At 43.0% G+C, this 27696-nt stretch overlaps 1 protein-coding gene across 1 annotated transcript; it reads left to right on the forward strand.

Moving 5' to 3' along the window:
- Nucleotides 1–4992: 4992 nt before the first annotated feature.
- On the forward strand, nt 4993–27630 carry LOC147232588 (cyclin-dependent kinase 17-like). Its single transcript, XM_086149499.1, has 17 exons — nt 4993–5203; nt 14406–14554; nt 16596–16760; nt 18958–19091; nt 20927–21052; nt 21474–21530; nt 21627–21741; nt 22673–22767; nt 22935–22997; nt 23306–23429; nt 23587–23707; nt 25283–25380; nt 25500–25605; nt 25887–25929; nt 26082–26172; nt 26337–26414; nt 26509–27630. The coding sequence occupies exons 1-17, from the start codon at nt 5019–5021 to the stop codon at nt 26544–26546; spliced, it is 1788 nt and encodes a 595-aa protein (XP_086005625.1). The 5' UTR covers nt 4993–5018; the 3' UTR covers nt 26547–27630.
- The last annotated feature ends 66 nt before the right edge of the window (nt 27631–27696 follow it).

Below are 27696 nucleotides of genomic sequence, written 5' to 3' on the forward strand. Positions count from 1 at the left end.
GTGGATCTGAAAAAACATGCAGGGAATAACATCTCCTTTTTACCTGAATCGACTGAAAGATGGGGTTTACAGATGCATTCATTTACCTTGTGGGTCTCTAGCTTTGCCTCTCCTTCTAGCCACAGCCTCTGAGGACACTGAGTCAGAGGACAACAGATCACTCTTCCATTCCCAGGGTATGAAGAGATGTCAAAGAGAAGAAACCTAAAATGAAGTGTTGTACTCACTTGGAAAAAAAGGAAGGAGGGTGAGGAGGGCCAGCAGGCCTGCGTAAGCCCAGGACATCCTCAGCTCTGTGTCAAAACAGAGGGAAGAAATGAGGATGAGAAGGAAGGAGAGCTGACAGACATGTGTGTGAGAGGTGGGTGGAAGCTGAGAGGAACATTTACTGTTTGTCAGAGGGAGTGGGAGTGACAGTGCAGGTTTGACGTGTGGTTGTATTCAACACGAGAAAATTGTGATTAACAGACTATCCTCTAAGATTGGTAAAGGTGTAGAGAGATGGTCAGAGTGAGCTGTGGTGTGTTTTGGTGAATCTAGAAAAAACATACAACGGGGTGCCAAAAGAGGAACTATGGTACTGTGGTGAAGAAGTATGTTAGACGGGTGCTGGACATGTATGCTTGCAATTAGACGGTGGTGGTGTGCCCTAGCTGTGGCAGAGAAGTTCAGGGTAAAGGTGAGACTACATTGGGGATCAAATCTGAGTCCCTTCTTGTCCGCAGTGGCGATGGACAGGAATCTCCATGTTCTATGATATTCGCACATTACATGATCTTTTGAGAGACTAGTGAGCGGGTGGAGCAACATCGAGAGGTGGAGGTATGCCCTTGAAAGGAGAGGAATGAAAGTTAGCCGCAGTAAAACAATACTTGTGTGAGTGAGAGGAAGCCAAGTGGAACCGTGAGGCTACGGGGGGGGGGGGGTGATAATAGTATCAGCTACAATGAAAAAATCAGTGATTGTGGCAGAGGAAAAGGCAGGAAGCAGAGCTGGAGGTAGCAGCGATTATATTGAAGTTCTCATTGGGAGAGACGAAAATCCGGAATGAGTCCAGGACAGCACGTGTTAATGGTTTCGAGATGAAGTCAGGCCGAGATGTTTTTGACATGTGCAGAGGAGGATGTAGTGGTTAGAACTGACAGGAGGCCGAGAAGAAGTTTACGTATGCAGTGAGAAAGGACATGAAGTCTGTTGAGAGAGAAGAGGATACAGGTTTACATTTGATTTGCTGCGGCAACACCTCAAAAGAAGCTCTGAAAGGAAGAGATATTTAAGATAAAGACTGTCATTATCAGTGCACTTAACACTAAGCTTTTTAGTTCTGGGCATGGATTTTGTTTGTTGTTGAAAGTGGAGCCTAAATTGGTAGAGAGCAATGTGATGTGGAGCAAAAATACCAAAAGGAAATGTCAGTTGAGCATGTATGGACCCAAGACCAACAGAAAAAGAATTCCAAAAAAAAAAAGAAAAAAAAAAAGCTAGGTTTAAGGTCCTGCAGGAGGTGCACAGTAACTCGAACAGGTGCGGGCAGGAACAGGGATCTCAATGATGCACTTCAAGGGACCACTGAGGTTCAGAAGCTACAGCCAATGGACCACAGGTGACCAACCCAACCATCAATGAGGCTGAGGCGATGGCTTTTACACCCTCATTGATTGCCGGTAATAGGCGGCAGCTGTGTGTCCTGTGACGAGATCAGCCGCGCTTGGAGGCGGAACCATGACAAAAAGACTGACATTAAAACAAGGCATGGGCTGATTGGAAGCCGCTTTTTCTGGTAAGTACAGTACTTCAGACAACTCTTGACGACAAGGCTGCTCCCTGTCATCCAGCTGAAAGTATGCAACCTTCTGTTTGATTGAGTTTTTTCAGTTTTTCTCCCACCTACCGGTAAATCCCGGATCTGCTCCCGAAAGGACTGACCCATGGAGCGAGGCAAATAGTTTGGCTACCCTCTTGTTACATTTCTGTTATTTTCGGGGGCTGGGGAGGGTAATGAGACAATTACACTATTTTGCAACTGATGAATAGTTATAAGGTCCAGAAAGGATTTTTTTTTTCTTTTTTTTTATTCCAGTGAGGTTGATAAAGATTGAGCAGCAAGTATGGTATTGAACAACAAACCTTGATGCCTGAAGAGCTATTAAGTGATGTTAGATAAACAACAATCCCACAATTATGTATTTTGTGATTAATCTATAATTCTACTTTGTGAAATGTCTTCTTTGCATCTGTCATACTTCTGCAAAAGCTACAAATCTACATGAAGTGATGTGCCTTTTAACAGTGCTCCTCATATGACACATGTGTACACACACACACACACACACACGCCTCCCTATTCAAGGTTGTTGAGCAAGGCAGTGAATGTCTAAATACTTCTCCAGGTTCATTCACAGTGGTAAAATGCAGAGGTCAAATTTCATATATGTGTATATCTGAATGTGAGAGAGGAATAAAAGTCTCAACTTCGGGTGTTTCAACACTATCAAAATAAAAATAGTTTAAAAAATTAATACTTGACAATAGGATAGAAATAGATACAAATAAATAAAGTATGACAGCTACATGTTTTGCCCTTTAATTTTTTTCATTTACATTTTTTTTAATTTTTGATTTTTGCTTTGAATATTTTAAATCATTCACAAAATTCACTTTTTTCCACATGCATTTCATTCTGCATATGCTCAAAATGGAATATGCAGAAGCATGCACAAGTAATAGTAGTAGCATTAGATCACAAACTTACTTTTTTCCATTTTTTGTACAATTTTTGAAGAACATTTGATTATAATATTGTACACAGCAGAAGACAACTGAATCCAGTAAAAAAAAAAAAAAAAACAACATTTTTTTTTGTTTATTACTGGGTTTAGTTTACCTCTTTTGTGTACAAGATGATATATTTGTGTCTTTACATTGATATTACAGTCCTTGATTAAACAGTGGCTTCATCCTTTTATCATTTTTATGATGGATATTGTCTTCCCAACTGATTTTTTTTTTTTTTTTTTTTTTTTAAAGACCTTTCCACAATTTAACTCCTGAAACTGAAACTCGCATATTAGAGAATTTAGTTCCATTCCTTCTCCTTCTGCAAACAATGTATTTCATTTGATTGGAAGTCAGTGATTGGTGCTATTTTTGAATTTGACCAGATCCTGACATTTTTACTTTTTAAATTTAGATATTCTCTTTCTGAAGAAAACTAGTCTGTGAAGGTTCTCGGTCATGCAGGTAATCGTTAATTCTTGTCAAAATCTTCTTGTCATGGCAATAGGGCTTGATTTTGACTTTTCACCTCCCATCAGAGATGCTTCTGCAGTTCTTTAGTAAATCTAGTTCCTTTCAAATGATAAAGGAGCCTTTGAGATCAATAAATGGAAGGCCTTGTCTGAACTTTATGCATTCAGATTGAGACATAGCGAAATACCGGTGGCGGGCCGTACGTTTCACATTCAGGCCTTCCGTAGTGCCACATTTATCAATCCACCCCTCAATAACTGCTATAAAACCAAACTTATTCTGCAGTTAGCGGACTGAAAGTGACAGACCAATCCTTTTCCATGCTGCAACAGGCCAGGCAGCTTCGGCATTGCCCGACCTTTTTTAGCCATGTCCAGCTTTTCTTGAAACGTCCGTCTTGAAAATGGTCTCGACAGTAAATCTGGAACCCCATCCATTTCTTCCCTCCCTTCAGCCATCATGGGTCGACAAATTAGCTTATATGAATTATATGAACGCTCGCTACAGATGCGGCTTGCTAGCTCTGGCTAGTATGCTCTCTCACTATCCAATCAAAGGGCGTGTGACAAGTTGGCGTTACCGCAGCCTTCTGGAAGGCCTTGGTATCGCAACTCAAAATCTGATTTTGTCAGGGTTCACACCTGATCCCAATTGTAATCGGCACCAGCTGCAGCAGATGCCACTAATCAAGATCCCTATAAAGGGCAGTGGCACGCTCTGCCTGGCGCTGGGGGATTTTGGCTCTCAGATCACTGCAGAGCCCTGCCACGACCGGACCCCAGGTGTACCCTCTGTCCCCTCCCTCGTTACGACCGGACCCAGTTGGCCGGTGTAACCTCTGACCCTGTCTGCAACCCATCCAGTATGCCACCCTGCCTGGGGCCCGTCCAGTCTGCAACCTGTCCTGGTGAGACCGAGCCTCCGCAGTCTCGTCTGCAACCCGTTCCGTCCGCAGTCCCGTCTGCAGCCCGTCCTGGTGAGACCCAGTCTTTGCAGTCCCGCCTGCAACCCGTCCTGCCATTTCAATGCAATAAAAGCGCTTTCAACCATCCCTGCTCTGAAGTGTGGTTCCCTGCTCGAGTCCGCCCCAGCGTCACGTGACAGATTTATTGAAGCATCAGTTTCATTGACCCTTATTTTTTTGCGAGAGCACCCGTGAATCTGATTCTTTGACTTTGACCCCGTCTGGCAACGAATAATGGCTGAAATGTGATCGGTTAAATGCTTTAGTATGAAAGTACATGTCTGGAGGCGGCATAGCTGTGGAAAAAGCTATGAAAGGAAGCGGACAGACCATTTGGAATATATATTTAATAAGTATTCACGGACAAAATATAATTAAGAATCGGAACAACTTAATTCCGAAGGAAATTGTTGTGCCAGAGTTTCAAGTAAAACATAACAATTATAAATAATAGTAGGAGGGAGAATAAGACATAAAAATTAAAGCCTGTTGTTCAGATACTTTTTAAGGGCCAGCAGAGAAGGCCTTGCAGGCCCTGACGGCCCACCACTGATACGAAGAGTACCAGAAATACTAGTATTAATACCGGTACTTTTCGTCTAAAAGTATTTGCACTACTGAAAGTGGGAGGTGCAGTGGCAGCGCATTCGTCTGCAGTTCCGGTTCCCGCCGCTAGGTGTCGCTGTTTCCCTCCCCCGCAGGGAGAGCCCGGAGACACGCAGGGAGAATCCACGCCAATCGGCCGCTGTGATCTTCTGCCAGAGTGACACCGGCGTGTCGTGCTTTTTTGTTTTCGGAGTCTCCGATGACCCAGCAGAGGCGGAGATCTCGGACACCGGAGCCCCACGGATGGAATCAACTTCCGTCCGAGACAAACTACCGTCGCAGCGACTCACGGAGAACCGGCAGCCGCGGGGGAGCGACGGCGTCCGGCCCGAGAGGAGCTTCTGAGGTCGGGGACTTCGGTCGGAGCCGCGGCTTCCGTTTCTGGTGGGTCTGACGCCGGTTAGACGTGTTGGCGGTTCGGTCGGCACCGGACACGTCCACGGGAGAGGACGGTCCGACGGTTTCCCAGGTACCGGCGGGGTGGGAGTGTTCCTCGGGCTCCTTAGTCGACAGCCCGGAGTCGAGCAACGCGTCCCGAAAACATCACTGAAAACTTTTAGAAGGTTCTGGAGGTTCGCTTTACTCCCGAGTTCTCTGCCTCGATGTCCCCGTGTCTCCTTCGACATCTCGGTGTCTCCATCGACATCTTAGTGGCTCCTCTCCGTGTCTCCTTCACCATCCCTGTGTCTCCATCAATGTCTCTGTGTCTCCATCAATGTCCCCTTCAAGTCTGTTTATCTTCTTTAACATCCCTGTGTCTCCTTCAACTCTTCTGTGTTTCCTTCAACGTTTCCTTCATCGTCTCTGTGTCTCCTTCATTGTCTCTTTGTCCTCTTCATCATCTCTGTGTCTCCTTCAATGGTTCTGTGACTCCTACAATGTCCCCTCTTAGTCTCTTTATCTCCTTTAATATCCCTGTGTCTCCTTCAACGTTTCCTCCAATGTCTCTGTGTCTCCCTCAAGTCCCCTTCAAGTCTCTTTATCTCCTTGAACATCCTAGTGTCTCCTTCAACGTCTCTGTGTCTCCTTCAACGTTTCCTTCATCGTCTCTGTGTCTCCTTCAACATCCCTGTGTCTCCTAGAAGTCTCTTTATCTCGTTCAACGTCCCTGTGTCTCTTTAAATGTCCCTGTGTCTCTTTCAACGTTACCTTCATTGTCTCTTGGTCCCCTTCAACGTCTATATGTCTCCTTCAACGTCCCTGTGTCTCCTTCAACGTTTCTTCGATGTCTCTTTGTCCCCTACGACGTCTCTTTATCTGATTTAACGTCTCTGCGTCTCCTTCAACGTCCCTGTGTCTCCTTCAATGTTTCTTTGATGTCTCTGTGTCCCCTTTGACGTCTCTTTGTCTCCTTCAACGTTTCTTCGATGTCTCTTTGTCCCCTTCGATGTCTCTTTATCTGATTTAACGTCCCTGTGTCTCCTTCAACGTTCATTTGTCTCCATCAACGTCCCTGTGTCTCCTTCAACGTTTCTTTGACGTCCCTGTGTCTCCTTTAATATCCCAGTGTCTCCTTCAACGTTTCCTTCAACATCCCTGTGTCCCCTTCGATGTCTCTGTGTCTCCTTTAGCTTCCCAGCGACTCCGTCATCGTCCTCCTCGTCCTGCGAGGTTTGACTACAAATGCGTTGAACCTCGACGGCGCCGGGTCGTCAGGCTGAATCCCAGAAAGACACTTGTCCACGTGCGACGATGGAAAGATGTCGTCCAGTGATCTCCAGCTTTAGATCTTCTGGAGATCCTCTGGACGACGACGCTGTGTTTATATGTTCTATCACTCTCAAGGAGAGGAATACACAGCGGGGCGTATCGACTCATTCATCCTATGAATATTTATTTTTGAAGGGTTGACAATATGAACCACGACAAACCAAATATTTCTACTACCGCGGTACTAATACAGCAAAGTTCGATTTGAATAAAGCCAATTCTAAAAATGAATAATTTCAATTAAAAAATAAAGTCCCAAAGCTTGCGGGCTCATTGGGAATGACACATATATAAATGAATGAGCTCAAAGTCATTTCTCATCCATTGGTTGATTCGCCAGAAAGGATCCTTGCGGTCGTCTAACCGGGTTTTAACATCTGTAGATGAGAGCAGGTCAGAAATGTATTTTCCTGACGAGTTTTCTTGCGGCCATTGAAGATTTCATTCATTCATTATCTGTCACGCTTGTGCTGCAACCCCTGTGTTTGTGCGCTAATATTTTTTTGTTGCTCATTTTCTAATTTTCGAACCGGCCTCAAAAACGAAGAATAACCTCGTTCTAACCTGTTAAACCGCTTGTTGCTACAATAGAATTTTTGAAAGCTCCTTCTCAGCTCTTTGTAGGTCTTTTTCAGCTTATCGTTCTACCCCAGAAGGAGCGAGCGCCGTCGCGTTTCGACTTGTAATCCTGTTGTGCCGCCCAGAATTGTCATTTTAGTTGGAACCGAAACGACCAGGAGATTTCTGCCTTTACCATGGACATACATGTTGACCACATCTATTTGCATTGATTTCGCTACTTATATTATTAACCGCCCATCTCCAGATGATTTGTGGCCTTTTGGGCATTCCAGACTTCCTATTTACTTCCTACCGACCTATTGAAAAAAAACGAATTCATTCATTCTTTCTTCGAGTCCAATCCTCAGATGCTCCATGACACACATGATGCAAACGCTAGTGTGTGTGCGCAGTGACTGTGCAAGCACATATTTAAACTGATGGCCAAGACAGCTGGCTGAAGGTTAATGTGTCACAGCTCTCAAGGAAGCAGCTGCTATGCCACAGCCCAGCACTTGGGTCTATAGATAGCCATGAATACGAATGCTCCCTCTTTCTACCGCCGCATTAACAGAATTCTGGAGCTGCTGTGCGGCTGAAACTTCTCCGTTGCAATTGCCACATCTGACAAATGTTGATAGCTGCAAGTTCGGCTACTTGACCTCCCTCAGCCTGAAAACATGTTGGCATTTTTTTTTTATAACTGGCGACCCATTTGATTGACTTACTCCTTAATTGCCACATATTTGGCTTGTTATCAGCAGGATTCTAATCCTGAACAGGTGAGGGCCGGATATGACTTTCTTTCTGTTACTGTTGGCAGGATTTGCAGAAACTGTCTGAACACTTGTCTGATCTTTATTTGGACCATGACACACTAATGTTTCTCCATTGCAAATTTTATTCTAGCCAGCAGAGCTTGGTTTCAAAGTGGGTCTCTGAAATTGTTCATGTAGTCCATTCGTCCATTTATGTTTAAATTTGCTTAAATTAGAGATTCAGCCCATTGTTTGATAATTTTTTGATCTCATGTAAAATTATTATTATTTTTTTTTTCTTTTTTGTAAATGAATGGCTCAGTTCTTTGTTCATAACCCCATTTATTCAATCTAAAGCTAAGCGAAGTTCTCACCACTCTATGGAAGAAAAGGAGAAATTCTGTAAACATCTTGACCTGAGAAGCATTCAAACAGATTAGTGTTGAGGAAACAAATCAAAAGTAATTTCATTTAAACAATTGTTTTTTTTTTTTGGAAGGAAAGCTGAAGTTAATCGAGTGTACATGTACACATATGCATATTTATCCCCCCGAACAGTTTAAACGAGAACCCACCGAAGCAATGATACAAAGGCTATCGAGAGCCGTTTGCAGTTTGACATTGAAACTGATAATTTGATAACCTCATCCTGCTGATTGGCCCGTATCACAAAGCACGGCTCCCTGATAACAGGAAAAGAAGTCGTGAAAGGCTTCTGGGACCTGAAAGGGAAAAATTGAGGTATTGTTGGGGAGGTGGTCGCTCGTGATCACCTTCTCTGGTGCTAATGTTCTGCTCAAAAACCACACCCAATGCGATCTGAATTGATCTGATGAGTCCACGCCCAGGTGATCGTCTCCACAATGAGGTCAACATATACAAGTGATTGTTTTGCTTAAGGTGGTTCCTCATTTCCACTTCATTTGTAAAGCCTAGCTTTGCTCCTTAAGGTTTATGTGTCCCCGCCATCAACAGGATTTTGAGCAGTTTTCATTTTTTTTTTTGCATGCCTGTGTTTTAAGACAAATCTACGCTTTGTGGCTAGGTGAGCATGCACTTTACTAACTAGACTAGTGTCACAATACTAAAAGGCAAAAGGATTACTGTAATTTCATTTTAAAGGCCAAATTGGTAAACAATCACTTTGTACTTCTGAAATGCAAGGGTGAGGGTGAGGTTTTTTTTTTTCTCTTTTACTTTTTACTTTTTTACAAGTGGCTTTTTGTTTAACGCTGACTTATTGAACAGCCGGTATCGATGTATATTTATATGACCAAATATTGTGGTTATTTGTCATCCTCCAAAGTCGGATCAAACAATTTTTTAATTGATATGATTAAAGCATTTGGTATGAACAGAAATTATTTTACCTTCTTGCACATGTTATTTTTGTTTAACTGAGGCATATTTGAAAAATAATGTATTGATTAATAATTATCCTAAAGTTTTCTGAATAATTATATACAAAACATGTTTTTTTTTTCTTATCTAAGCTTCTTTCCTTTGAATGAGCCTTCATTCTCAGGAAAAAAAAACTCTGTCTTTCCTTAAGTCAACAAAAAATGCACAATTGCGGTTTAGATCTACAAAAGGCAACCTGAATGAATTACGTTGATTATTTTACAAATATTCCTCGTCAGATCACACAGAGAGCTTAGTTGCAGGTCTGTCTGTCAAACGGCCATTACCCTTGGAATGGTCTTAATGATTCAATCTTGAATCTCCATTGCCTTAAAGATCGATGGGCGGTAATTGCAGTTCTTGTCTGAATTCCTCAGGCTATTAAATCTGGTAAGAGGTATTTGCATTTGCCAAGATTCCCCTAAGCATCTCCCAGCGGCTAGTCTTACGGCGCCACAGAATTCTGTGGAATCCGGTGACACACAGTATTTTCTCCAGTAGCAACTGCACAACGTAACGGCATGCAGCTCACCTTTACACCTCCTTTGTCTTTGGAAAAGCCTTTTTTCGAGTGTGTGTGAGATGAAGGCTTTAAGTTAGTTAGTTCCTTCACTCATGCCCTCTTTTTCTTGGTCTTCTCTTTACGCAAGCAACTCTGAGCTCACCTATGAATCATCCCAACCATCATGCTTTGTGTCTTTGTTCATTTTTGCAGCGAGTAGCTGTTAATAGGGGTTTATTCAATATTGAAGGCAGGGGTCGCAGAGAGGATGTGACCATAAATTTCCAATTTCATCACAGGGCTCAGACTGTGGTAATTGAAGAGGATCAATGAAAGAAAGTTGCAACCCGCCGGAGGGTTGGTTTCGGGTCACAGACTTTTGGTTTTACATTTCAGTGCTGCTGTAGGCTTTTGATAAATCAAAAGCAATACATGAATTAGACGGCTTTCGTCATCCAATTTGCACCCCTTTCTCCTGTTCGCCCCCGGATTCACCCAGCTGATACTTTATGGAACTGAGATGTTGGGCGATTGAAAATCTGTATGCGTGCAATCTCTCTGCATTTACAACATGGAAAAAGCAGCAGTTGCCTTGGTAACAAATCCTGAATCACTGTTGCACTTGAACCCCTCCAGCCCACACTGCCCTCCCTCTCCCCATCTCCGGCCTCCTCTCCGTGGAGCCGAAGCACAGGTCTCAGAGCGGTCTAGCCGAGATATGGTCAGGACCGTGAATCGCATACAGAACTCTACACTCGATCCCGCAACGCGACCGTTGGCCGGGGAATTTCGCTCAGAAATTGTCCATGGAACTCTTATCATTTGAATTGGCCACCAGATAATCCTGAAATGAGTTGCTCCAACTTCTAAACAATCTGTTTTTTACAGAGGTGCAGATAAAGTTAAATGAGTGCTTAGCATAGTTACTCACACTTTTTTTAATTCATCATGACTCTGTCCGTAGACCACGGTGAGAACTGAAGCATGTATCCAAAACTTATCTACATGTAAAGCGTCCTAATTGGCACAATGTCAATACAGCCGGACTTGACTTGACTTGAAAGCAGCTGAGAAACAGGAGGCAAAGCACGTCATCGACGGGAGTGGTTCTGATGTAATCTAGATGTGGCAGTGTGCCGTTTATTGAAGAGGCAAAAATATGCGTCATTTAGAAGAAACTCACCCAAAACTTTTTTTTTTTTTTAACTGAAAAAAATATTAACTAAACAGTGTTTTGAGGGCTGAGATTTTCCCATCATTTCACCTGTTTCTCTTACTTATTTTGCAAAGATCTGCTAGGTTATTAGGGTCAGAGTGAGCTGCCCAGGCAAGCATAGATGGCTCTCCCCTGTTACAATGGATGTGTCATGAGATGGATTTGTCATGACTGTCTGGTTCCGCCTCATCTTAGCGCTTAGAATGATTAATTTAATTGTTGCTAGACTGAGAAGGAAAGTTTGTCAGTGCCTAGATGAAATAATTATATAGAAAATGTACAGATTAGCAAATTAGCAGAAATAGTGTCTGACAGTTCTACATCAGAGGATGTAAAATTTGTACTGTTTAGAAAACATATGTGATCTGTCTCTCACACCGGAAATGTCAATTAAATATTCAGGGTATTTGATAAAACTGATAAGTCAGATAAGTCAGAGGGTGTCCCCACTACCGTGGCACTTAGAGACCATCTTTATTTTGGCAATACAGTGGACTGTTGTGTTATTTTTGTTTGTTTTGTTCTTTTTTTTTAATTTTTTTATCACCTTATTTTAATTTGCTTCTATAAAGAACCTGATCTTTGACGCCGGCTCAAAGACTGCAACACATGGACATGCTCATGTTATCTTTTGTACCCAATATTGGATCGCCATTGCAAACTGAAGCCAAAATGAAGTACTCGGTGTGTTTTTTTTCTGTTACTGGAGCACATCATCTTCAGGATGGGACATGTTGAGAGGTCAGAGATGGTCTTCTGCATCCCTTTGTCGTAACGAGTGGTTATTTGAGTTACTGTTTCCTTTCTCTCATCTTGAGCCCGTTGGGCCGCTCTACTCTGACTTCAAGAATGAACAGGGCATTTTAGCCCAGAGAACTTTCAGCTACGGCACTCAGTTCTACTACCTTCAGAAGTTTTGGATGGTTGGATGTATCAGAGGGGGCGATGGGTCGGAATACCGGGCTGTTGTGGACTAAAGCACCCGCTATCCCTGTTACCATCAGTGCGGTGGGTGTGGAAATTGCGGAGGACTACAAATACCTGGGACTCAACATTGACGGTAAAGTGAGCTGGACTGTCTCTACTTCCTGAGGCAGCTGGGTTCCTTCAACATCTGCCGCACAATTCTCAGGTAGTTTTATGAGTCTTAAATGTTGCATGCTGGGGCAGCGGCCTGAGGGTGGCTGACGCCAACAGACTCCATAAATTAGTCAGACAGGCCGGCAAGGTTGGGTTGGAGTGGGACTTTCTTACAATGGTGTCTGAGAGGAGAATGTTGTCCAAAATGAAGGCAATTCTCAATAACATTGTTCATCTACTCGATGGCATGCTGACCAATCACAAGAGTTCGTTCAGCAGGAGACTGCCATTGTCGTCTGCGGCAGTCGGCCTGTCCGACTCGGTCCGGTAATACCACCACACCATCCCAGCAGTTACTAATATCTGGTTGAATTTTGCTCTTTTAGATCGTGCTGTCTGAAATAGCCAACCACGCCGTGTTCAGAGTAAATTAAATCTCATTTCTTGCCCCATTTTCATGCTTGCTTTGAAATTCAGCATGTCATATTGACCATGTCCACATGCTGAAGGACACTGAGTTGCTGATCTGCGATTTGCATCAACAATCAGTTGATACAGTAAAATAATGAACCAAATCACTAACGGAGTCCTCTGCAGCTTGTCTCTTGATATAAGAAAGTGAATATTTGGGGAAAACCTTAAAAGTATGAGTTTTAAGATATTCTTGTACTTCCTGACACTAAAGGGGGTGGGATTATAAGTCTGCAAAAAAATTAAACTGATAAATTCTTTGCAAACAGAGCTGACACTACCCCTAGGCGAAATCATATACAGTGTTTTATAATTTAAATATATCGAAGGTGAATTTTTCCCGATTTCTTTTGACGCCTTCTTGAGCCCATGGCACCCTTAGTGTTTGCCTACAGTGCCTGAAAGGGAGCTGCTCTGGTTATGATGGTGAGAGTTGTCGTTCTATTTTCCCATATAGGTTTAGCCTGCCACTTTTTTGTCATCTGTTGTTCTGTGGAAAGGGTTGCAAGAGGAAAAAAAGACGACAGATTATTAAAATGAGAGGTTCTTTAAAGATAGATTCAAATCCCGAGAGTTTTAGCCGGCGTTTTTGTCATCCGTGGGACGGTTTCTGTCTTATTAGTCCATTCCGACTGGATGATTTACATCTTCTCTGAACAGACTCCAGGTTATGACTGATATGTTGAGCAATTGTTGGGGATGTTCTAATGACAACCCTAAGGGGCTGTTTTTGTTTTTTAACGTTGAGCTTTACTCATCAGTATTGCAGAGACAACTATGTGTCCAGATCTGTCACACTGGAATCCTCAAATGAATGTAAGAGAAAGAGGCTGCTTTTAACTGCCTCTACCAGGCAATCAAAACTTCTCAGTCCTAATTTTATATGTATTCACTAACACCAGCTCACTTTTTTTTTTTTTCCCCCGCGCACACACACACACACACACATGCACACACATGGACACACTCTCCAGCGTTCACAATCAGTCACTCTAATGAACACCGTAAACGCTACTGGAATGTGTGATGTGGACTCGATTTAGCCCTGCTCTATTCAACGCCAAATCCCCCCCGGGTTGGGGTTTGCTTTGACAGTCCATTATGCCATGGAGTGTGTGTGTGTGTGTGTGTGTGTGTGTGTGTGTGTGTACAAATTCTAAACATGCCCCTCAGAATGTAAGAATGTCTAACTAACCGCTTTTTGTTTTTCCGGCAGGAACCTAAACTCACATGGTTTAATGAGTTGATTCATAAGAAACAGCGTAGGCAAACCTTAAACACTCAACAAATCATTTGGAGATGTTTCTAAGAATAAGAATAAGAACAATTTTATTTATCCCGAAGGAAATTGTTGAAGAGACACTAAGGTGAGGAGAAACTGCCCGAGACAGCGCCGGAAGTAAAATATAACAAAACCCTTTTGACATCTCATCCGCCTATATTGTTTTTACCTTGATGCTATATATGTAAAAAAAAGAAAACTACAGTGTGTGGTATTTTTGAAATCAATGAGCTGCCATGGAAAATAACAAAATTTCATTTCTGCATGGAACAAATGTAGAAACAAAACATTTTAAACTCAAAAAAAAAAAAAAAAACTTGCTGGGTTGAAGGTTTACTTTCAAAGAAAACATTCAATGTCCGAGTCCTCTCTGTTGTGAATTAAAAAGCTGAATTTAAATACTCCGCCTGCAGCAAAACAAAAATGACATCTGCGTCCGTGCGTCGTCATGGTTTTATCGCGCGTGCAGTCATCTGCCACCTCACTGAGCAAAGTTAAATATATATCTGCAAAATAATGTGGGGTTTTGTCTAATAAATCTCAGACGGGAGTATTATACAGAATACACATCTTCATGTCCTGGCGTTGTGTCTTGCTGTATTTAGGCGTCCCCTTCCTGAGAGCTCCATGGAGAAGATGAAACGGTTCAAACGGGGTCTCGCTCAAACACTAAGAGGCAGCCGCACCAGCGACGAGTCGCTGTCTGAGCTGGCTGAGCAGATGAAAATCAGGGAAAATAGCAGTAAGGACGGCGGTGAGTATTGTACGCGTCACTTCTTGCTTTTGTGTATAGAACGGTGGGTCTGGCTGCTTGTTCAAGAAATAATCAATACTAAAAAGTATGTTTTGTCTGTTATGTATGTCACAACAATGGCACTTTCAACTTGCAAAATACATATTTTATTGCCTTTTATATATTGTATAGTTATTTTATTGCCTATCCGTATATTTTATATATATTGTCTATTTTATACAGTTTTATATTTGTATTGTCCAGGACTACAGATGGAAATTAGCTATGAGCTATAATCTGGTACAAACATCTCTGCCTCTGTGCTTAATGTATTTGTACATTGTCCTAATAAACTTCTAAACAAACAAACAAACAAACAAACAAACAAACAAACAAACAAGTGGAAGATAATAGCTGTATTCAGACACAAAGGCAAATATGAAACAAGCTTTGTGACAGTACATTGCTGTGTTTGAGTTTAAGCGTTTGGACGAACTGTGATGGTTGTGAATGTTAAACCTCATCCTTGCATATCTTTCAACAGAGGAAACCAGGCATTTACATTCTCTGTATAAAAAGGCGTCTGTCCATTGTCTTTTGTCCATTGGGGGGGAATTGGCAGCTGAAGCAGAGGCCAGGATTTCCCTCCCCCTGGCCATTTGGTCCTGCTCTGGGAGAATCCCGAGGTGTTCCCAGGCTTAGGCGAGACACACGGCCCCTCCAGCATGTCCTGGGTCTTCTCCAGGGCCTCCTCCTGGTTGGACATGACCAGCATACCTTACTAGGGAGGCGTCCAGGAGGCATCCTTTGCAGATGCCTGAACCACCTCTTCTGACTTCTCCCTATGCTGAGGAGCAGCGGCTCTACTCTGAGCCTGTCCTGGACGGCAGAGTTCCTCACCCTATCTCCAAGCGAGGGTCCGGACAAGCTCATTTCACCCGCTTGGATCCGCGATCTTGCTCTTTCAGTCACGACCCGCAGCTCGTGACCATACGTGAGGGTAGGAATGTAGATCCACTGGTAAACTGAAAGATTTGCCTTTTGGCTCAGCTCCTTCTTCACCATGACGGACCAGTGCAGAGTTTTCATCGCTGCTAACGCTGCACTAATCCAGCTGGAGATCTTCCCCCGACTCCTGAATGAGACCCCGAGATACCTGAGCTCATCTTCTTGGGACGGGACCTCATCCCCGATCTGGAGGGGGGACTCCACCTGTTTCCCGCTGAGGACCGTGGTCTCGGATTTGGAGGTGGTGATCCTCATCCCGATCGGCCGCGAAGATCACGCTCTGACGATGCCAACTGAACCACTTCATCCGCAAAAAGCAGACACAATCCCGAGGTCACCGATCGGGATCCCCTCGACACCCTGGCTGCGCCTAGAACATCCGTCCGTAAAAGTTCTGAACAGAATCGTGACGAAGAGTGGAATCCGACCCTCACTGGGAACGAATCTGACTTATTGCTGACATCTTAAAAGACCCATAACCTTTATATCTTCAGTGTCTGAAATTAAATCAGATTAAACTTCCTGTTCTGGGTCAGTTTGGATTCTCGACGTTACTTCCATTCGCTAAATGCCAGAATAATGAGATGTTTACACACAATTAGATTACTATGCCTTAAAACAATTTGGGAAAGCCAAGATGATGATGTCATGGCTTTGGAAGCTTCTTATTGGTTAATCGATTGCATGTGAGTGAATCGGACGGGTGAACCGTTACCGCTTCTGGAAAAGGTTGGTGTTCTGACTGTCAATTAACAGTCTTCAGGATTTTTCCAACATCGGATGATGCTTGTTAACATGGGATGTAGCGAACGAATTTTAATGGACGACATCAGTACGTGCACGTCCAGTGTTTTGCCAGGTTGCCACAGTGAAAGAACTCCGACTTAAATTCACAACAAATGTTACGAATTCAAGTCAGATGTCAGTTTAGACGGCTGCAGAAACATAAACATGTACTTTAGCGCTCTAGAAAACTGTCAGCCTCCTGCATCGCTGACAGCCGCCTCACGATTGTTATTAAAAAAGGATTTTTTAAATTTTTTTCCACCCGCAGAGCTCATAGCGAGGAATGGTCGTCCTCACTCAGCCCACAGCGTCAACTCCTTCCTAAATCAGTGCACGGGCTCCATCAAACAGCCTCCCCCGCGTCGCCCTCAGAGCGTCATCGGTGGCGGCCCCGGCGCTCTCGTGGCAGCGCCTCGCAATGGCAGTCGCCTCGGTGAGACACACACGTCGACACACGCTTCTCTCTTGATTTTTTTTTATTTTTTTTAAATTACTTAAGTGTATTTGGCAATTTATTTTGCATTCATTGTTTAGAATATTATTATTTGTTTTTATTTAGCGCTGGGCAACGATTACAATTCTGAATATGATCACGTAGTTATCTGGATAATTCAATAATGATCTTTAAAAGTATTGCTGTTTGAATAAAAGTGTAATGACGTCTGGTTGGCAACAACTTGATACAAATAAGTTGTTTTCTAACAGCGGTGTTCTCTTTACACAGGTGCAGTTAAAATATTTCTTGTAAATCTCAACTTCTCAAATCAAACAAAGGCTTCTTTTTTTCCTTTCGGCTTTTCCCTCCGGTGGTCACCGCAGCGAATCAACCTCATCTATCTACCTCCTTGGTTTCCTCTATGCTGTTATATTGTTATCTTTCTCCCAATATATTCACTATCCCTCCTCTGTACATGAACAAACCATCTCAGCCTGGCCTCTCTGACCTTCTCTCCAAAACATCAGATCTGCTGTCCCTCTGATGGACTCATTCCAGATCTTTTCCATCCTGGTCACTCCCAAAGAGAACCTCGATATCTTCATCTCTGCGACCTCCAGCTCTGCTCGCTGTCTTTTCCTCAATGCCACTGTCTGTGTTCCTATCCTGGATACTGAACCTGCCCATCACTTCTATTTCCTGCACCAGCATGTCCATTGACGTCTGCACCAATTACCACTCTTTCTAAAGTACTTCAATTTTTTCCTTCTCTTCTTACTCACATCCCACCTGTGGGGCATAGCCACAAACAACATTGAAGATCACACCTTCAATTTCTAGCTTCAGACTTATTATGACAATTGATTTTTCCCCATTGTGGGATCACTAAAGTCTATCTTATCTTATTCTATCAGTCTATCTGACGCTCTTTACACCTCCAGAACATTCCTAACAAACTCATCCCTCAAGATAACTCGTATTCAGTTTCTCTTCCTGTCAATACCATGATAGTACAACTTACTTTTGCATCTGGTCTCCTGGACCTACAGTAAATACACCTTCCTTCTTCCTGCATGATTGGCAACCAACTGTATAGTTTTTCCTGTCATCGTCCCAACTTTTAAAGTCCCGATTCTCAGTCCCAGACTCTTGCATTATCTCTTCTCTCTCTGCTTCCGAACGCACAATTCTCCTCTCTTTCTTCGACCCACAATAGTCCAATTTTCCGCTGGCAACCTCTAGGTTACTGGCACCAATGGTACCATTGTTAACATTGTTAACCCGAGCTCTTGACTGATCTGCTATGGAAGTCATAGGTTTGATTCCCATAGTTGTCATTTGGCATAAGTTTCACAATGGATGCCTTTCCCGCTACAACATTTATACGGGCTTTGGACTGGTGCAGAAAGACACAGGCTTGTGCCCCCCCCCCCGCCCCCGAGGCTGCATTTTTGCCCCTGCAAGGGCATCATCTGGTTTGTTAGACACCGAGTTACCCATGGAGTCCAGAGCCACAATCACAACATTTCAACAGGAGCATAACATCGGAACAGTATCAGAATATTATAACAGGATCCTCTCCGACGTGCTGCCTGCCACCTAGTGTGCAAAATCGTTTCTTGACTGTTGGGTTTGGAGGGGATGATTGGCTGGCATCGAGGGCGTGCTTTGCATTGAAGTCATACTTCAGACTGGAAGTACACAGGTGACAAGAAAAATCAACTTTAGTTCGATTTCAGAACTCTTTAATCAATTCTGTCAACTGCGCCCCCCGGACAATGCAGACATTAAAATGTGACTTGTGACATTTCGGCATATATGTCCATTGAGCTGCCCCCGCCAGTTCCTTTCTGTTCCGGTTCAGGAGAGCCCTGGGATAGTCTTAGGTCTGCCCCCAAATGCTCTCACTGGTTGAAACGCTTGACGACGCCCAGCGGTGATCCGAATCCTCTCCCCGCCTCTCCGGTGACCCCGGTTTGTCTGTATTTTTATTAAAAGCCAATGAGCAACAGACTAATAATGAAAAGAAATAAAACCTGCACTAATGTCCAAGCAAATATTTGGTCGCTTAATTAATCGACGCATCAATGAACTTGCTCAACGCTAAAGTATGTGTGGAATTTGGTGAATTCTCATTAAAAATTGTCATGAGGTGCCCGGACATTTATTCGTCCTTTTTATTTCTGCAATGTAGATATAGTGCATGAGAACCTGACGATGGGGTCGGATGGAGAAAGCGACCAGGCATCTGGGACGTCTTCTGATGAGGTGCAATCCCCGCCGGGGGTCTGTCTGCGGAACAAAGGGAACCGACGCATCTCCGCCGAGGTGAGCTCAACACGGCCGAGTTTTCAGATTGCCTTTGTCACTATTTTCAGTTTTTAATGTTTGAATCGATCATGTTGTTTATACATGGCCGTTATCGGCAATCTACTGTTATGCATCCTCACGTATTAATGCATCTGTTTACTCCGCAGCCTTATTGAGTAACTGAATGAAAATTGAACACACCTACAGTGACACCACAAAATGTACTCTTGTATAAGCTTTTGAAATCGGTATCCCCTGCTCTACCAACTCCTATTATTCCTGAACAATCAGAGGGTTCAGTCGGGGGGGGACAGATTTAAATGTTCTTTGGGTGGTTGCATCATAGAAACACACATTTCTTTTTAATTAGAATGAAGCGAATTCTTGAAAATTGCTTTCTGAGAATTACAATGTTGGTGTTTGGCTTTTGTGCATGAATTCTCTAAGTGCTTTAATGATATTGCGGAGTGTAGATAATGAAATCATTAAAGTTCTTGCAGCGTATGCCGAAAAAAGTTGTTCTCAAACTGTTGGACTGTTTGCCCACGCAGTTGGTCACAAAGTGGTGATCCTCACCCCGTCCTTGCTAGTGAACAACTGAGCCTGTTAACGGGCTGCACGTTTAATACTCAATTTTGACACTGACGTGTTTCCAATCTACCTGTTCACCCGTACAATGCTACAAAAGGGTAGTTTTTGAGCATTCCCAGGCTTTCCAGGTCTTTTGTTTTTGTGTGTGTTTGTGAGTGTGTACATCAAATTCAAAATGAGTGAATATTTGGGAAAAAAAAGAGAAAGTAATGTTTGTCAGTTTGAACATTAAACGTTTTCAACAGGAATTTGGGTGGAAAATGAGTTTGAAATCATTGAAGTACATTATTAATTCTTGTAATTGGAGTTTGTATCAAACATTGTAGTTTGTATAGGAAACATGTGAAAACTACACAACTGCTAAGTGATCAGCTTAATTCGCCATCCATTAGCCATATCATGGAATATAAACTCTCTCACGCTCTTTGTTCTGGATATATGTTGATCGCTCTAATGAAATGTGTTATGTTCTATCTATTACGACAATAATACATACTTTGGTATCATTCCTAGGGAAAACTGCTTTTCTTACACTATTTCTACATCTTTTTTTTTAAATGATCAATGCAGTAAACAAGCAGTGTTAAGTTTGTGTGTTTTGACTATTTGTTTACAGAGACCGTAGAAAAGTTAATGTCACTATCTTGACCTACTTGTTTTATTGAATTAGTCTTTTGTTTGGCTACAGATGAGGCCTATCCTAGTTCTATACCCTTTTAACTTTTTAATTTTTTTCATTGCTGAATTGATTTATTAGAAAAAAATATATAATGACATACGGTTGTCAGTTGCAATAAGGTTGACTAAAAAAGTGGATGATGGAATGGATTCCTTTCAACCAGTTGTTGACTAATTTGAAGACGCCGCAATGGTAAGATAGCAGACTGGCGATGGATAATGAAAAGAAAAAAGGTTAAAATTACTCAAAAATCTTTTATGGAACCCATCCGTCCAATTTTTTAAAGGGAAACATGAATGAATACACGTTACATACCACTATTCATCATGGGACATGGTCACCATGGGAAGATATCAAGAAGATAAACCCTTGTATCTGCCTGATTAAACATCAGCTTCCTGAGGTAAAAAAGTTGATCCTAAAATACTGCCGTCGCTGGTAAAGCTCTGCAGGTGTCAGGGGTAAAATCGAAACCTAAATGGCTGCATGAAATAAACCCTGCCGAGGGTTTCGGTCACGCGATTTCCAAGGTTTTAACACTTCACGTGACAAAGTTGTTGCGTCTGTCTCTGTGCAAGAGCAGGACCTGAACAAACGCCTGTCCCTGCCGGCCGATATCCGGATACCCGACGGTTACCTGGAGAAGTTGCTGCTCGGCAGCCCGCCTTTCGACCGGCCGCTGAGCAGACGTTCTCGGAGGACATCGCTGGTGAGACGGATGAACGGCGTGGGCTGGGGGTGAATATTACGAGCGCGAGCAAAGCCGAATCGATGTCCAAAAAGCTATCGAAAGCCGCGATGCTCATTAAGCATTTTAGATCGGAGGTTCGTAGAACATCTGGGAGTGGCCGCTCCCCGCGAGCCACAATTGTACTGGATTGTACAGAAATATAACCGACGTTTGCGGAGGTTCTCAGTCATCCAGGTCAAGGTCAGTTCTTGTAAAAATCTTCTCACAGCAACTGGATTTGATATTCTTCCCTTGCGCCCGAACTGAATAAGCCTCTTCCAAGTCCAGTTGTGAAGCTGTGAAAAGAAGATTTTGACAAGAAAATGTAACGTATGTTCATCCCTTTTGAGCATCAAAATGCTCTCCTCATCAACTTTGCTCATCTTCTTCTTTCCTGTAGTCAGAGATTGGCTTCGGGAAGCTGGAGACCTACATCAAACTCGACAAACTGGGGGAGGTATGCGAGAGTTTGTGCTTACCGTGGTCCTCCAGTTCCTCTCAGGCGCTGGTGTTTTCGCCGAAGAAACACGTTTGACGTTAATCCGTCCTCCAGGGCACGTATGCCACGGTCTTCAAGGGGAGGAGCAAGCTGACCGACAACCTTGTGGCGCTAAAGGAGATCAGACTAGAGCACGAAGAAGGGGCTCCGTGCACAGCCATTCGAGAAGGTACCTTCTTTGTCAATCCGTCCTCATGTTACCTATCATTTTACTAAAAAGTAACTTGTGTATATGAATATAATAGCCTTGAGACAAACAATCTCTTAAATCTCTTAAATATTTTGTGGCCCCCTGCCTGAAATCCAACCTTTGTGTTAGTGTGGCCCGTGCGTTTTTTTTCTCACATGCATCTGGGGTTTTTATACTGTGAGTTAAAAAAAAAAAAAAAAAAAAAAAACAGGCAAGGAAAAAAATTAAAAAGTAACTTTGCACTTTGCAATGTATTTCTTGCTTCAAAATTTGAAAAAAAAAAAAAAAAAATTTGATGAAAAAACATCTAGTGACATTGTTAAAATTATCTTTTCTTATTTCTATAAAAAAAACACAAAAACAATAGCAGAAAAATAAAAACGGGAAAAAAATTAAAAAGATTGTTTTACAGTAATAACCAGAATAGACACTTTAGCCTCGTATACATTACACCTCCTCTTATACATGCTACCAATCAATTTTCTGATAAATTCTTGTGGCAAATTTTCCCACAGTGACAAGATTTTCTCTTTCAACTCGACCATATTTTTAGGATGTTATTTCTTTTTTAATATTAATTCATCATGTACTTTTTAGAGGAACAATTCATTACATATAAAGATTTTTATAATTTACCTGCTTACTTCTTTTACACTAAAACAAAGGAACATTTTGGACTTAGTATTACTTCTAGGTAATGATTTTACTAGTCCAGCCCCCTTGACATCAAATTAAGCCGTATGTGGCCCGCAGACCAAAATGAGTTAACGTAATCTAAAACTGACCTAAAAAAACAATACAAGAATTCAGAGAATTTCTCAGTTACTCTTTTATAGCTCATTATCGGATTTTCCAGAGCTTAACCCACACCAGGGAAGAACATGTTCATGCGACCATCTCTTTCCTGCAGTGTCACTACTGAAGGACCTGAAGCACGCCAACATCGTAACGCTCCACGACATCGTCCACACCGAGAAGTCGCTCACACTGGTCTTCGAGTACCTGGTGAGAACAAGCGCACCTCGACGATTCCATCCTCAATGTGCCGGCCGTCGACGGATGTCCCGCTGAATATGTTCATTGTCATAATTCCTCAGCCGGCAGAGTGACATGGGCTGTCTGACGGTGGCCTTTGGGCTCTCGGTGTGTCTCTCCTTCTGTCTCTGTTCCAGGAAAAAGACCTCAAGCAGTACATGGACGACTATGGGAACATCCTGAACATGCAGAATGTCAAGGTGAGCGTCGACAGAAGTGCAGCTGGCCGACTTCATCAGCGCTGGAATCCCCCCATGGTTGCCAGGATACAAGAAAACACCATCAGTGTGACCCCTTGTGGTCGAGTCTAGGATGGATTTTGAAAGTAGTTGGTTGAATATGATGGAGCGTGTCATCCCATCCCTTTCATAGGGACAGATATAAGCGAGCATTGTGTAGTATCCGTGTGAAAAGAAGCGGTTATATCTTCTTGGACTTGGATGTATTACTTTACTACATGACGTTAAGTAATACGTTTTTTTTTTTTTTTTTTTTTTTTATCCTCCAGGTATTTTTGTTCCAGATCCTGCGAGGCTTGGCGTACTGTCACCGCCGGAAAGTTCTCCACAGGGACCTGAAACCCCAGAATCTGCTCATCAATGACAGAGGAGAGCTGAAACTGGCTGATTTTGGTAAAGAAAGAAACACAGATGATATTGTTTTCCGACGTTTCCCTTCAGTTCTTGACCTTGCTGTATGTATCTCAAGTTGTCGGCCAAGTTTTGTTTTTGAGCGACCGTGTGCGAGTTCCGTTGGTTCGGTTGTTATCCCTTGTTTTTCCCTCCTCAGGCCTGGCAAGGGCCAAGTCGGTGCCCACCAAAACCTACTCCAACGAGGTAGTAACGCTCTGGTACCGGCCTCCCGACGTGCTGCTGGGGTCCTCGGAGTATTCCACGCAGATAGACATGTGGTGAGTCTGCAACTCGGCAGCGTGATTACAACTGATACAGGATTTGAACGGTTTCCCAGGCGCCTTCTGGTTTTATCTGAATCAAAACACCAGCAAACACATACTCACATACCAAGGATTTTTTTTTTGTCATGGGCGAGTCTTGTACGTATTTTGTCTGGCGCATCTTTTGTTTGACTGACTACTGTATCTCTGTGTTCTTATTACAATTTTTAAAAGCATGTAGAGCAGAAAACTGGGTTTCAATAGCAATGCAGAGTATCAGTGTTTTCCCCGTAAGTCGGAACTTGGCTGCTAGCACCTACGTCGCGCACCTACTGCTCACTGGAATACACCGTTGATGCTGGTCTTCCAGCCAAAGCACTCCTTTCACATCGTCACGGAGACGCTTTTCATCGTCGAGACGCTCCTGCGACTGAGGCCAAGCGACCGGCTCGTCGTTTGGGAGCCATAAAGAAATACAAAAAGTTTCCAAAAGAACAACACGAACGAAAACCTGCCGTGGCCGAGACGAAGGATGGGAAATTACGTGTTAGACAAAGAAAACAATCGGAATGACCAGAAGATAATTTCACTCTTCCCTTAAACAGTTGTAGCTGAACACGTCTTTTTTACGAACTGTGTTCATTTGCCCGATACGAATCTATAAATGTCTGATCAGAAATGCTTTATCAGCTCATTCATTAACAGTTTTAGCAGAAATGTTCAATACTTAATTTATTTTTCGAGAAACCTAGTTTGTTGCTGACATTAAGTTGTGATTCGTTGATTTGTAGGAAATGTAATGCTTATTTCAGTATTTTTTTATTTGTTTACATGTAAGCTCTTGTTATTTGTTCCAGGTCTGAAGGTTGATATATGGGTGATTTTTTTATTTTTTATTTTTTTTTGCTCCCCCATTTTATGGTGATTATTCTATGTTTTGATCTGTTGATTTAATTGAAAAAAAAAACCTTTTTGGTCAAACCATATGATTCACAACCAGATTTTAACAAACAGATATTGTTATTGGGATATAGACAAGAGCATAATGATCAAAAAAGTTGCATATCAAAAATTTAATTAGACTATATTTCGAATTTATCGAAGTCCCTTTGAGGTTAAAAAGTGATTGTTCACTGATTGTACTTGTTAATTTAATTGAAAAAACACCTTTTTGGTTGAAACCTGCAAGTGTCCTTATGTCCTCTATTGTAAGTCGCTTTGGATAAAAGCATCTGCCAAATGCAATGTAATGTAATGTAATGAAACCAAATGATTTGAAACCAGATTTTGCCAAAGAGAGATTGTTATTGGGATATAGACAAGAGCATAAAGATCAAAAAAGTTGCACATCGAAAAAATTAAATTTAACTATATTTCCAATTTATGGAAGTCCTTTTGAAGTCAAAAGGGACAGTAGATGTACTTTGTACCCCAAATCAGGTTTCTGGTCAGAAGGAATAGGTTTCCTTTTATAAAAGCTTTCTTCCTCTTCTCTAATGGAAAAGGTTACTGGGAAGTTGCATTCGTGTTAAAGCATCTGCTGGGCATTTATTTGTGACCTAACCCCTCCTGTGCGCGTCCTTCTGCCAGGGGTGTGGGTTGTATATTCTATGAGATGGCTGCTGGCAGGCCCCTGTTCCCAGGCACCGCAGTGGAGGACGAGCTGCACCTCATCTTCAGGCTTCTAGGTCAGTGCCGCCCCCTGCCGGCCCAGAAGCGATCATCTGCACGTAGCCCCAGCGCCCGGCGTGTAAAACTGAACCGAACGCCGCAACAAACCGAGCGTCTATTCACTCTCCCTCCCCAGGCACTCCCACTGAAGACAACTGGCCTGGGATATCTTCCATAGAGGAGTTCAAGTCCTGCAAGTTCCCCAAGTACAAGACTCAGCAACTCATTCATCACGCACCCAGGTAGGACTCTCGGACCTTCAAAAACCTTTCACGGATTCAGATCCCAGTGTTGCAGTCCCGTCCCGGGATGGAACCTCGGTATATACGAAGAGAGAGCGTGATCTTGGTGTTGTTGGGTTGTTTAGTCAGGAGCACACACTCATTGTTACTCCCTGTGAGGAAATCCTGTGGAAAAGATGACCGCTTCCTTACTCTGACTTGTCGCCACCTCCGGGTAGCCCCGGCCTCCGCCGACTTCCTCCCCCTCCCCCTCATCCTCTCTCCCTCTTTCACTTCTGTAGGTTGGACGCCGACGGCATCGACCTGCTGAAGTCGTTCCTCAAAGTGAGTCGAATCGCCGGCCGCCAAGCGGTGCGCCCAGCGAGACGCGTTTCATAGATTTCCGCTTTCAAGAAGCCTGTCGTCCGCACGTTCAACGTCCTGTCACGAACGGCCGACACGTTTCGCCATATTTACCGCCGTCCTTAATGTCCTAGTACGAATCAAAAAAGAGAATATCGGCCGAGGAGGCGATGAGACAGTCGTACTTCAGGAGCCTGGGGCCACGAGTGCACACAATCCCGGAGAGTGAGTAATGACCTTGCAGGGCATATTAAATATACTCCCTTCCATTTCAAGTTGTAGACTATCGCAATGTTCAACGTGGATTGTTTGCAGCCTTGTTAAAAAAAAAAAAAAAAAGACACCACCGTCCGTGCACGTTATGATTTCTGTTTCGGTGTCTTTGGCAGACATATCCATATTTACACTGAAGGAGGTCTGGCTGGAGAGAGATCCCTGCTACCAGAACACGTCCTACCCCGAGTCAGGTGAGCGCCGATGCAGGAATCAATGGTGTGACATGATGTTTTCACTTTTTAACAGACGCATATCTGTGCCCTGCACCCTTTTTGTCCCCCCCAGGCAATGGAAAGAACAGGAGGCAAAGCATGCTGTTTTAAATTCTCAGTCTTTGCAGATAAAAATTGCAAAACGCCCAAAGTGTACAACGTCACCGATTGATTGATTGATTGATTGATGGATCTGACATGGATGTTGACCTCCAGTAATCACCATCATCACTTTCCAATGACCAGCTTGGGGTACTTGAAAACACCCTCCCTGGCCCTCCTCACACACACACACACACACACACACACACACACACACACACACACACTTTGGCCTGACTCGGGCCAAATAGACTTTTATATTCTGTACATCTATATTTATTACAATTTGCTGCTAAATCTGATTACTGTCTCAGTCACTTTAATGAGTACATGCAATGTGTGTGTAGTTTTGTAATTGTTCAAGCCGTGATATATATATATATTTGCTTTTATTTACATGTTCATACATCCATATCCTCCGCCTGGCCATTATTTAGGTTATTTAGGTTGAGGAAACAATTTCTGGAGCAGCTTCAATGGTTTTTGACGGCAGCTGTCATAATAATAATCATATTATCGGTCGTGAAGGCTATTTCATATTTGTCCAGTGCTGTCAGGATTCCTTGAGATTTCCAGTACATCATTCCAGGACGACGCCCCCTCGTTCCAGATCGTTTCAACAATCAGAAAAGAAATACACTGCAAAGTAAAACCGCTGAACGGGCATTATTAACCAAAGTGCTAACCTCCTAAATTGTGCAGTAAACAAATGCCAGTGAATGGTTTCTTCATCGTGGATGCAAATCATGTCGTGTCTCACACAAATAAGCGACGCAGCCTCTGTATATTGACTTGTCCTGCCATTTCTGTCTCCATGAACTTTAAAAATGTGTCTTTTATCCGGCACACATCCACCCTTGTGTTGTTCTTGGCTCACGTTGTTTGAAGAAGCTCTCGGCCGCGAAATCCCGAATAAAGGAGGCGACGACTACGGTCCTGCGTCGAGTGGAAACGATCCCGATTCTCTTTAATCGTCATAGAAATGTGTTTTTAATGATATTCTTCAATTTATTTGTGGATAATTGTAACCGGTGTGGGAGTGTGTGGAGGTTGCCCTCCCGTGGTATCTTTTCCAGAGTAAAAACAATACATCCGACACTTAGAACCCTTTTTATTTATCATCTGCCTGCATGCAATGAGGTTTATTGAACTCCTGTTG

The sequence above is a fragment of the Fistularia commersonii genome, chromosome 7 (genome assembly GCF_037954325.1).
Source record: "Fistularia commersonii isolate RoL2024-O1a breed Wild chromosome 7, RoL_Fcom_v1.0, whole genome shotgun sequence".
Classification (NCBI taxonomy): domain Eukaryota; kingdom Metazoa; phylum Chordata; class Actinopteri; order Syngnathiformes; family Fistulariidae; genus Fistularia; species Fistularia commersonii.

Coding starts and splice junctions, on each gene's coding strand:
- LOC147232588 (XM_086149499.1), top strand. CDS start 5,019: ATGACCCAGCAGAGGCGGAGATCTCGGACACCGGAGCCCCACGGATGG. Junction 22,768..22,934: donor CACTGGTCTTCGAGTACCTG/GTGAGAACAAGC, acceptor TCTCTGTTCCAG/GAAAAAGACCTCAAGCAGTA. Junction 25,930..26,081: donor TGCTGAAGTCGTTCCTCAAA/GTGAGTCGAATC, acceptor TTAATGTCCTAG/TACGAATCAAAAAAGAGAAT.